The sequence below is a fragment of the Jaculus jaculus genome, chromosome 9 (assembly GCF_020740685.1).
Source record: "Jaculus jaculus isolate mJacJac1 chromosome 9, mJacJac1.mat.Y.cur, whole genome shotgun sequence".
Classification (NCBI taxonomy): Eukaryota; Metazoa; Chordata; class Mammalia; order Rodentia; family Dipodidae; genus Jaculus; species Jaculus jaculus.
The window spans coordinates 40,326,730-40,339,050 of NC_059110.1; the positions used below are offsets into that span (position 1 = coordinate 40,326,730).

Here is a 12,321-nt window from a genome sequence, read left to right on the forward strand (position 1 = left end):
GCCAAGCGCCACATGTTCTCTCTCATATGTGGATCCTAGCTACAGATGACTGGGCTTCTGCGTGAGAATGAAAATACTTAGTAGCAGAGGCCAGTAAGTTAAAAAGGAGACATAAAGGGTAGAGAAAGGAAGAGGGGAGGATACTTAATAGGTTGATATTGTATATATGTAATTACAATGATTGTAATGGGGAGGTAATATGATGGAGAATGGAATTTCAAATGGGAAAGTGTGGGGGTGGGGAGGAGGGAATTACCATGAGATATATTTTATAATCATGGAAAATGTTAATAAAAATTAAAAAAAAAAACAGTAATAATAGCTTTGGGAGACAGAGAGATAGATCAGTAATAAAATGCTTATCTAGCATGTGCAAGGCTTGGAGGCTTATTCCTTACCACTAGAGGGAGAGAGAAAGATAGTTATGTTCCAAATAAAAGAAGTCAAAAGAAGCGTTGACGGGGCTATAGAGATGGCTCAGTGAATAAAAGTGCTTGCAAAGCCTAATGACCAGAGTTTGATTCTCCAGTATCCACATAAAGCCAGATGCACAAAGAGGCGTGTGCATGTGGAGTTTATCTGCAATGACAGGAAGCCCTGGCACACCCATTCTCTTGCTTGCAAATCAATAATTTTTCATTTATAAAAAGCACCAACAATAAAATACAAAGTTGATTACAGACTAGAAAGAGAAAAGATTTTACAAGGAGCATCACTAGATCAATTAACCAAACTCAAACACGAACATTATAGTATTGTATAAATGAGTATATTCACTAATACTGAAAACTGTACTGTGGATAGTAAATGAGTGTATATTTTTATTCTTAAGGAATAAATATTGAAGTGTTTGAGGAAAACGAATGTAATGAATGAGTGCAACATTCAAATGATGCTATAAAAATTATGTAAAAATAAACAGAATAAAACAATAAAGTAAATGAAGCCAACGTAAAGAACAGCTTAAGCTAACTTAGAATGTATAAATGACCTTTTTTCTTTTATTCTTTTAATTTTTCCATAAATTTGGTATTAGTTCCAATAAAAAGTTTCAAATGTGGGAGAAGGTGCTTAAGATAATGAGGCGAGGAAAGAACAAGCAGTATATTGAAAATGGGACAGATAGAGTTCTTGATAGAGTCAAAGAACAGACCCACTAGGGATTAACCACAAAATACCACAACTCTTTCCATCATTTAGAAATCTATAGTGTCTGTATGAATTCTTCCTACTCACAGATGGTCATCATCCTGGAGTTCATTTATGGATAACAGTCAGTAATAAAACCTAATGCTGAAGGAGGCAATTATACAACAGCACTATGAGCATGAGCTATGGAGCTGGACTGCTAAGTCTGAAACCTGTGAAATCTATACACTGTATAACCTTGGTCAAGTTACCTAGCTCCTTGCACAGTAATTTCCTCAAGAAGAATGTTTAAAACATCTTCACATTAGCTGTCATAAGAACTGTATCAGATAGTAACATCAGAATGCACAACGCAGTACTTGACATTTACTACTCTACGAACACCAGCTTTGCATCATCACCACACATGGGTAAAAGGGCTAGAGAACCAGAATAGAGTTAGACAGACAAAATGAAGTGGGAAACTCCCTGGGGAAGGGCTACATACTAAGGAAGAAAATAACTCTTAATAATCAGATGAAGTCAATCTGGAATCCCAGGGTTAACATAGCACGACTGAGGTAAACACACCAATCAGTGTGACAGACCCCAGGTTATGGTCACAGGAGCCAGGCTCTCAACAATTGATACTTACTTCTATGCTGAAACTTACAAATGCCGACAAACCAAAACCAAATCAAGGTTAAGATATATTATTATTTTATATGCAAATATTGCCTATTTTAAAGCATGAATACTTTTTAATCCGATCATTATCCAGAAGAGTTTCCCCAATTAAACCATATGGCTTTGCAATACTTCGACAATGCATGGCATTGTAAGGCTTGCTGTGAGAACCTAGTCGCATGCTCCCCCTAGTGGCTCAACTTGAAATAAAACTCACAAAATTCTATTTGCATCATCTGGGGAGAGGCAATTCCACAAGAATGTGAGGTTGTCTCTTAACTGGGAAGATCTATTTGTCTATTTAAACTCTCATAAAAGATGTCACCAACCTTCACTAATATAAATAAGCAATTTTTATACTAGTTTAACAGTAAAATTGAAATACCTGTTCCAACAAATGGATCAAAGACAACATCATTTTTTTTCACTTTTCCATGGTTGGCCATGATGAATGACAAACCAGCATCCATACTTGTATTTCCAATAAAATGTCTCTTTTTGACGCTATATGACTCAATTAGCTCTCTTTGTCCATCTGCAATCTGAATCAAAGATAGTGTTCAAGTTAATATTACCACACAGCACAGATTTGAAACAATGAAACACCCTGCTGATGAGAACTTCTTTCCACTATTACTCCTCTAAATTCATTCCTTTAAAATCAAGTGATGGAGGTTGTCACAGACAATCCTTTTTTGGTTTTTTTTTTTGCTTCTTAAGGTAGGGTCTCACTATAGCCCAAGCTGACCTGGTGTGGTGGTTTAAATAGATGGCCCTCAATATATTCAGATTTTTATTTGTAGTTTGTGTCTGCAGCCACCTGGCTGGAGGCAGTGTCACTGGGTGGATCTTAAGGTGTGGTGGTGGGTTTCAGATTTTAATCTAAAGATATGCCAAGTGTGCCTAGCAGGAGTTCCTGGAGTGTGCTGTGGCTTTTGGCTTTTAGGCTTGTGCTCCTCTCTCTCTCTCTCTCTCCCCCTCCCCCCTCCCCCATCCTCCCTCCCTACCCCTCCCCCCCCCCTTGGTCCTGTGAAGGCAGGCCAGCTTCTTCTGCCATTATAGAACTTCCCCTGGATCTGTAAGCTTCAATAAATATCCCTGCCTCCATAACTGTGCCTGGTCTGGAAGTTCATCTCAGTGAACCTGAAGCTGTCTGCTACAACTGGAATTCACTAAGTAGTCTCAGGGTGGCTTTGAACTCATGGCGATCCTCCTAACTCTCCCTCTAGAGTGCTGGGATTAAAGGCAGGCAACACCACGACTGGCTGACCATCCCTCTTATGTATTTAGTTATCTTTTCATTTACTTTGTCTTTACAAACCAAATATAAATAGAATTTGAATACAATTATCCCTGAATTGTTGGCAAGATTTCTAATATATCTCTTTTCCCCCATACTAAATAATAATCTATCATGTGGGTCTCAGCTTCCATTCACCCATTTACAACCTTGGGGAAGTGGGCAGAAACATTCTACAGCAATTCCACTTCCTCAGAGAACAGGAGACCCAGATTTGAGACTTCAACCAATGAGATCTAACACAGTACTCTGCTCCCTCTCTGCTTTAGTAAAAAGGCAATCCCAATTTTCTGTCAAATCTGTATACCTGCTTTGTCCTAGTCACATATCTAACAAGCCTCTTATATTTCATAGGGATCTCTGGAAAAAATAGAGTAAATAATAATCAGATATTCTTCACCAATTTTCATCCACACAGTAGTTCTGACTGTTGAACTGCTTTAAAACTCTATGTATAAAAAGTTTAATAAGGGAGCTGGAGAGATGGCTTAACGGTTAAGGTGCTTGCCTGCAAAGCCTAAGGATCCAGGCTCAATTCTCCAGGTCCCATATAAGCTAGATGCACAAGGTGGTGCATGCATCTGGAGTTTATTTGCAGTAGCTAGAGGCCCTGGTATACCCATTTTCTCTCTCTCTCTCGCTAATAAATAAATAAAAATAAGTATTTTTTTTTAAGTATAATAAGGGCAGGAGAGATAGCTTAGTGGTTAAGGTATTTGCCTATAAAGCCAAAGGATCCCAGTTCAACTCTCCAGGACCCACGTAAGCCAGATGTACAAGGTGGAGTATGCATCTGGAGTTCGTTTACAAAGGCTAGAGGCTCTGGCATGCCCATTCTCTCCCTCTCTGTCCTTTTCTTTCTATCTCTCCCAAATAAATAAATAAAATATATTTTTAAAAATTTAATAAAGCCAGGCATGGTGCTGTACACCTTTAATCCCAGCACTCAGGAGGAAAAGGTAGGAGGATGTCTGTGAGCTCAAGGCCAGCCTGAGAATACACAGTAAATTCCAGATCAGCCTGGGCTACAGTGAGACCCACAGCACTCAGCTTTGTTACTTCCTCTGTGCTGATGACTGAACTTCACATATGCTTGACAGGTGCTTGACCACAGAGCTATAGTCCCAACCCACTGCTATCTTTTAAAAAAATGAGACAAATGAAAAGAACATTCACTTACCCATCTACCAAAATATATATTATATGGATGCTCAGGGATGCAGTTTGGGTCCAAACCATAATCCTCCAAAATAGAGAATGTATGTTGTGGTTTCTTTAAGTTCACTTTGCCTTCAAATGGTAGAAATTCAAGTGCCTTAAAGATAAAAGTAATTCTAAGGTACTATAAAAATTTACAAGAAAAAAACTGCTCATCTATTATCAACTGTGTTATATCTGGTGTCAAATTAAATAGTATAAAACATAGAAAATGCTTAGCATAAAATATGGTAGAGAGTAAGCACTACACAAATATTATGTCTTCTTACACAGCAACAACAGCTATACCCCCATTATTCTTATGGGCCTCTGGTTATACTAATTTCACTTACATCAATTCGCTTGACTTTTTCTTCTTGTGTCAATGTCTTATTAAATGTATGAATCTTTATTTTATATGTAGAGTCTGAATGTAGAAATGGAACCTAAAATAGAAACAGATTAGGTTTTTTAAGTTTACAAATTGCACAGAATCTGCACATATGCTAAAGAAAACTACAGTTCACTACGCACCATCTTCTCCACAGGATAATTTTTAAGAGAAGTATACAGCTCCTCAGGAGATTTTCCATGACCCCATAGTTCAAATATAGACCTAGGAAATAAATGATTGGTACTAACCTCAGTGAAAAACTTCGTTCAGACAGTAATGCTTAGCTATCTTAATGGTTCTTTATGCTTGAAACATTAAATCAACCATTGGCTATGTTTTTAAATCTAAAATAAGGTATTTTCTTGGAAACAAGTATCACTTAAGTTCACACCACACCAAGAACCTAAACTCGAAACAGAAAAAAGTTCAATCTATTAGGATTTTTCCAAGTTAGAACTTTGCACATAATAAGCATACAAGCTATCACTGAGCTATACCCCCTTGTCCCTCTCACTGTATTTTTATGCTAGATTAAGTTATGTGGCAAAATCACAATATATTGCAGTGAAAGAGGCAAAAGTTGCAGAAAATGCAGCTCATCTAAAGGGCTTCTCTAAAAACAAAAGGACCAGATAAAAGTGTTGCTACTGGCTGGGTGTAGTGATGCATACCTTTTATCCCAGCACTTGGGATGGGATGCAAAGTTAAAAGTATTGCTGTAAGTTTGAGGCCAGCCTGAGACCACATGGTAAATTTCAGGTCAGCCTGGCCTAGAGTGAGACCCTACTTAGAAAAACCACACAATAATAATAATAAAATAATTTTTTTTTAAATTTAAAATCTGAGTAGCAAGACCCTAAAAAAAAAAAAAAACAGACACTACTAACATTTAGCTATTGCTTGGCAACATTCACTAAGTTGCTCAAAATGCTAAGCTTTAACAACATAGGCAACCAGAGTTTGCTACATTTTTCATTCTTTTATGATATGCTCAAAATATTTTATGCTAAAATAATTAACTTTTAATCCTGATTTAATCACAGAAAAATTTGAATATGTTAGTTTCAATCTGTACTTTTACATGTATTTTAATTCTTTATAGATTACAAATAGTATCTTGAAGATGAATCCCAGTGAATTTATAGAGCAAAAACCTGTACAGCAATATGCTCTTAATTAACAGCATATTAAGGTACAACTTCATTACAGAAATCAAAAATAAATTACCCAACACTCGAGAAGCAGAGGTAAGAGGATTGCTGAGTTCAAGGCCAGCCTGGAACTACAGAGTGAGTTCCAGGTCAGTCTGTGCAAGAGTGAGACTCTACTTCAAAAAAAAAATATTAATAATAAAATAAATACATCACTATGTGTTATAGAATATCATACAATTTCACCACTTGAGCATGTACAGTAAAAGTTATGAGGGCCATTTTAAGGTACAACTTCATTACAGAAATTAAAAATAAACTACCCAGCACTTAGGAGGCAGAGGTAGGTGGATTGCCATGAGATCGAAGCCACCCTGAGACTCCATAGTGAATCCCAAGTCAGCCTGGGCTAAAGTGAGACCCTACCTCGAAACAACAACAACAAAAAAAAAGTTATGAGGGCTGGAGGGATGGCTTAATGGTTAAGGCATTTGCCTACAAAGCCAAAGGACCCAGGTATGATTCCACAGGACCCATGTTAGCCAGATGCACAAAGGGGTGCACGCATCTGGAGTTTATTTGCAGTGACTGGAGGCCCTGGCACGTTCATACTCTCATTCTCTGTTGCTCTTTCTCTCTCAAATAAATAAATAAAAATTTTAAAGACAAGTTATGAGCTTTAAAAGAGGTGTACAAGTTCTTTGTACTCAAGTAGTTATTTTAAGCCTTACAGACCTCATCATTGGAATTTAAAACCATCAAAGTACCATTTTAATATAAAAAGCTAAAGTAGCAAATATTTAAAGAGGGGTTTTTTGGTAATGTTCCCAGCTTCTACTCATTTTTATTTTATGAACAGATTGATTAGCAAGCTTAGTTTTGGAATTCAGGATTGTGAATATTTCTCAATAGGACAAAGTTAACTAAAGATGAAGATGTAGTCAAGTCAATAAAACTTATCACACTATAAAGCCTTGCTATTATGGTAATAAAACTGTGTGTGTGTGTGTGTGTGTGTGTGTGTGTATCCCTATTTGGGTTACATTACTAAATATAATTTCAAAGGAAAATAACATTTTCCACAATCTGGCATTATAGAAACAAAAAAAAAGCTAAGATACAAAATAAATACAGAAAGGCTAGAGAAATGGCTTAGCAGTTGAGGCACTTGCCTGGGAGGCAAAAGGACTCAGTTTCAATTCGCCAGGACCCATTTAAGCCAAACACAGAAGGTGTTATATGTGTCTAGAGTTCATTTGCAGTAACTAGAGGCCCTGGTACACCCATACACACACTGTCTGTCTATCTCTCTCTCTCTCTTTCAACTACATATTTTTAAAAAAAATAATAATTACAGAAAAACAGGATGGCAAATGAAAAAAATCTATATATAAAGAGACTAAATAACAAACTAATTAATTTATACAAGGGTATTATTATTAGAATTCTTTCTCTGACAAGTAAAATGTATTTAATGGCAATCCCCTACTAACTATACTAAATTCATCATATGAAAAATTTGGAGTAAGAAAAGCATTTTTGGAATTTTCAGTTATAACTTGGGTTGTAATTAAATGTGAGATACAGCCTATGTAAGAATATAGTAGTTACATTTCATACCATGTTCTTGCTTAATATGGAAGTTTGAAAAATATTGTTTGACTTCCAGTTAAGATGGCAGTGTAGGAACCACACCAAAGAAGCCTAGGGGACAAAGAGCCAAAACAAACAAACAAACAAACAAAAAAAAAAAAAACCAAAAAGCAGCAAAATACACTCCTCTACTAAAAAGTGAGATGTATAAGAAATTACCAGCAACAGCAGAGAAACAGAGATCCAGAGCATCTAGAGCCCACATAGGCAGACAGAAGTGGCTCCAGCAGCTGTGCACCAGGTCCATGGGGTCACAGATGCAAGGCTTGGCTTGAGCCATAGGAAAAGACAGGTGAGGGGACTTTCCACTCACACCAGAGCTCCTCAGAGCAGATCCCGAGGCAGAGGATCACATGGCCCAGCAGGAGAACTAGAACCACCATCCACACCTCACCACTCCAGGGCAAGCGCCAGCAAGCATCAGAGACCTGGGAAAGGGAGCTCACAGCACCCAGCACTGGCAACCAGAGCAGCAATTGAGCGACCCAGCCAGCCTACCTGAACCCACAGCAGAGGGACCCAAGCAGGAGCACAGCATAACTGAGACCAAAATCATACCAAAAGGTAATTGGGATTACACCAGGTCAGTACTGCCAAAACAGCCTGCTATATAGGCTTGAATCAAAAATGCTAACTGCACTTTCCATATCAGGATAAATTATATGTTAAATCTGATGGATGGTCGGATTTGCCATTCTTGTTTATTTGTTTATTTATTTTATTTATTTGAGAGTAACAGAGAAAGAAAGAGGCAAAGAGAGAGTGGAGAGAGAGGGAGAAAGAGAGAGAGAGGGAGAATGGGCACACCAGGGCCTCCAGCCACTGCAAACGAACTCCAGATGTGTGCGCCCCCTTGTGCATCTGGCTAACGTGGGTCCTGGGGAATTGAGCCTCGAACCGGGGTCTTCAGGCTTCACAGGCAAGCACTTAACCGCTAAGCCATCTCTCCAGCCCAGATTTGCCATTCTTAAATAAGCTATATTTTGGACTTATTATTTGTTGCTTCCTGATCTATAGTGGCTTTGTTTCCTTATTCATTAGGGAAGGGTCTCACTTGGTCACAAGCTGACTTGGATCCCACAACAGACCAGAAATCTTGACCTCCTAGTTGACAGGATTAAGGGTGTGGGGCAACACACATTCTAAGGGACTGTGACTTTGTTAGAGGACCTGGTTGTCATAATGCCTACTCTTGTATAAATATTCTGTGTGTTTTTCATTGAATGTGTATATTGTTTAGTTAAATTTTAGAAGCTCCCTGAATTAAGTTCCACTCAGCTTACTTGAATACTCTCACAGCAGGCAAACCCAACATCAAGTGTCACTTTTGTAGATACTCTGAGAGTCTCAAGAGCCACTCCTAGCACCTTAAGCTCCTACCCTGAAGATATATAACATCAGATGATTGGCACATCTAATAATACTGCAGCTAACTAGAAAATCCAAACATTTAATTAATCCAAGATGAAAAAATATGTACATTATAACACAAGAAACAACAAAAATTATTAATGCATCAAAAATGACCTCCAGTGAGAATGAGATAGAGGAAATGCCTGAGAAAGATTTCAAAAGAATGATTATAAATATACTCAAGTCAAAGAGGAAAACAAAGGAATGAAAGAGGAAAGCAAAGGAATTAAAGATGACACAGGAAACCAATTTAATCAAATAAAGAGGTCAATACAAGACATAACTAAGGAAATAGAAATAATACAGAAAAACCAGTCAGAATTACTAGCAATGAAGAACACAGTCAATGAAATAAAAAACTACAGAAAATCTCACCAGTAGCATGGATAAAAGAGATGGCAGACTATCTAAACTAGAAGTCCAGGTGGCAGATCTAATACAGTCCAACAATGAGAAAGAAAACCTAATAGGAAAGTATGAATGGGAATTTCAAGATATTCGGACACTATGAAAATATCAACCATAAGAATTCAGGGTAATCATAAATGCTGTGGAAAAAGAAGAAACCTTCCACACGGTTGGTGGGAGTGCAATCTGGTCAGTGTGGAGGTTCCCAAGACAGCTAAAAACAGATCTACCATATGACCTAGCTATAGCACGCCTAGGCATATATCCTAATGACTCATCTCATTACCTTAGAGATACTTGCTCAACCATGTTTATTGCCGCTCAATTCACAATAGCTGGGAAATAGAACCAGCCTAGATGTCCCTCAACTGATAAGTGGACAATGAAGATATGGCACATTTATACAATGGAGTTCTACACAGCAGTATAGAAAAATGAAGTTATGAAATTTGCAGGAAAATGGATGGATCTGGAAAGGATTATACTAAGTGAGGTAACCCAGGCCCAGAAAGCCAAATGTCGCATATTCTCTCCCATGTGTGGATCCTAGGCACAGATGACTGGACTTCTGTGTGAATAGGAAGAAAACTTAGTAGCAAAGGCCAGTATGTTAAGAAAAGAGATATAAAAGGAAGAGAAAGGGAGGGAGGGAGGTACTTAATAGGATGGTGTTGTATATATGTAAGTAGAAGAATAATTAATGGGGGTGAAAAGGCCCAAGTAAGGTCAGGGGAAGAGAGTGAGTAAAGGAGAGGTGGAGGGAGGGCTAATCAAAATCTAAAAAGATATAAATAAACCTACAGAAACCTTTCTTGGACAATGGAACACTCAGGAGTGTCGACGGTTACTAGAAAATTTTCAGTGCCAGGGATAGGATACCTTCCAGTGAGTTGTTGGCCACGGAGGTCCCTGAAGCCCCCAAAACATTATAGGCCACTACTGAGGCCCTTGGCTTCCCACCAAGAATAGATGGTAAGACCCTATTGCTGAAGACTCCACATAGTTGGGCTGCAAGGCCACTAAGAAATCCTGCTGGAACTAAGCAGATAACCTCTTCCATGTAGACCAGCTGACAGAAAGTTGGAAGAAGCCACTCTGCATGCAGTTCAATGGAGAGAGAAAAATCACCAGTGAAGATACTCAACAGTGAACACTGAAAGCCTTATATTTGGCCAGCCAGGCCAAATGAGCCAACAGGTGCAACAGTGGTACATCTGTCATAGTGGAAACCACTGCCCTCTAATTGGACTGGAGGCCTGCTCCATGGGAGGGAATACATCCACGATACTGAAAACCTACAACAGAGGTAGTCATGAGCCTTAGGGGTATAATGTCTGCTGCTGTCTGGCTAAATATATATATTATGCTCATCAAACTGCACAGTAAGCACTTCTCTTAATATTAATACTCATATATTAATGCTATTCTCATTTTTGGTAGAGAACCTTGTCTTTTCAGATGTCAGTGACCTTGGGATGACTCAGAAGGCATCATGGTGCTGGGAAGAAGTGACAGAAATGTACAGTACTGCAGTATCTCCATCACAATTTCCAAGGCTCAGGGTCCGTTGCAGAAGAGGTGATGGAAAGAATGTAAGAGCCAAAGGAAGGGTAGGACTCCTTACATGCTCCTCCAGACACAAAATGGCCTGAATATCCTAGACTTCACAGTGCCTGACACTACCTACACAGAACCATCATAATAAGAGGAAAAGATCATGACATCAAAATAAGAGACTGATTGAGGGGGAGGGGATATGATGAAGAGTGGAGGCTCAAAGGGGAAAGTCAGGGGGAGGCATATTACCATGGGATATTGTTTATAATCATGGAAGTTGTTAATAAAAAATATTTGAAAAGTTATTCTAAATAAGAGTTTCTACCCAAGATTCTCACCTATGTTTCTTTCAATGGGTAACTTTTCTGTTTCCTGACCACCATCCAATGGTAAATGCACATAACTGCAAGCTAAACTGACTTCTTTCCACTACCAACCATACTTTGAACTCTTTTACCAATTCCCTCTAGATGGTTATGACAAGTAGTATCCATGCATGCAGGAGGGCATGGTAAGTTTCTCTTACTTGGCACACACTGTCCGTTTCATTAGATTTCTTGCAATTTCTTCAGAGGGAATGCTAAGAATCCAGAATGGAGACTGAAAGAAACAGCAATATGCAATTTACTTTTAATTGGCTACATGGACTCATATGCTTTGATACAAGAAGTCAACAGGAGAATTTCTTATATGGAACTGTCCTGTAAAAATACCATACCTAACTATAATCAAAGGTTGGGAAGATGGCTTAGAGGTTAAGGCCTAAGGACCCAGGCTCAATACCCCAAACAAGACATCAGAAGTCGACCTTTGGTCTCCACACACACGTGCACCAACACATACATGCATATCATGTACACACATACACACACAGGATTATCCTCTTATTATTTACTAGAAAAGTCTCTAGAGTAACTTGAGTTAAATGAAATGGTTAAGTAAATTATAATAGACCTATTTTGTTAGTGAAGAATGCTAAAAATGATATGTGGCTTTAATAATACTATTAATTGAAAATGATTGCCAAAGTTTACGGTAAGTTTCAATTACAACTAAGAAGTAATAAAGTATTGTTAAAAAGACAGAAAGGCAGTGTCACCAAATTATAAGTCTTGTTAAGTAGGAAGAACTGTAAATTCCTTGTTGTATTTAACAAGCTTCTCTAAGACACTCATAAACTAAAAATACAAAATACAAAATACAAAGTAAATAAATTCAAAATCTTAGATAATGCACAATTTCAAGTTTTAAAATGATTCCCAATATATCTTGAAATTGAGCTATACTCTAATTTGGACTGTACTTCATTAATGAAATACAGTACTTTTTTCAAATTATTGGTCAACTGTTGAATTAAAGATTAAAACTGGAGCTAGGATATAGCTCAATAAGAGTGCTTGCCTGGAATGTGCGATGCTCTGAGTTCAAATGCC

General features: G+C 38.0%; 1 protein-coding gene across 3 annotated transcripts in view; it reads right to left on the reverse strand.

Moving 5' to 3' along the window:
• The window catches only part of Trmt11 (tRNA methyltransferase 11 homolog), a 116,621-nt gene that overhangs the window by 101,621 nt on the left and 2,679 nt on the right, over positions 1-12,321 (reverse strand). For all 3 annotated transcript variants that reach the window (XM_045159844.1, XM_045159843.1, XM_004673307.3), the window contains exons 3-7: positions 11,415-11,488; positions 4,847-4,928; positions 4,666-4,758; positions 4,296-4,430; positions 2,201-2,357 (exon numbers count right to left, since the gene is read on the reverse strand). In XM_045159844.1, coding sequence (XP_045015779.1) covers positions 2,201-2,357; positions 4,296-4,430; positions 4,666-4,758; positions 4,847-4,928; positions 11,415-11,488 — 541 coding nt within the window. The remainder of the gene's footprint in view (positions 1-2,200; positions 2,358-4,295; positions 4,431-4,665; positions 4,759-4,846; positions 4,929-11,414; positions 11,489-12,321) is intronic.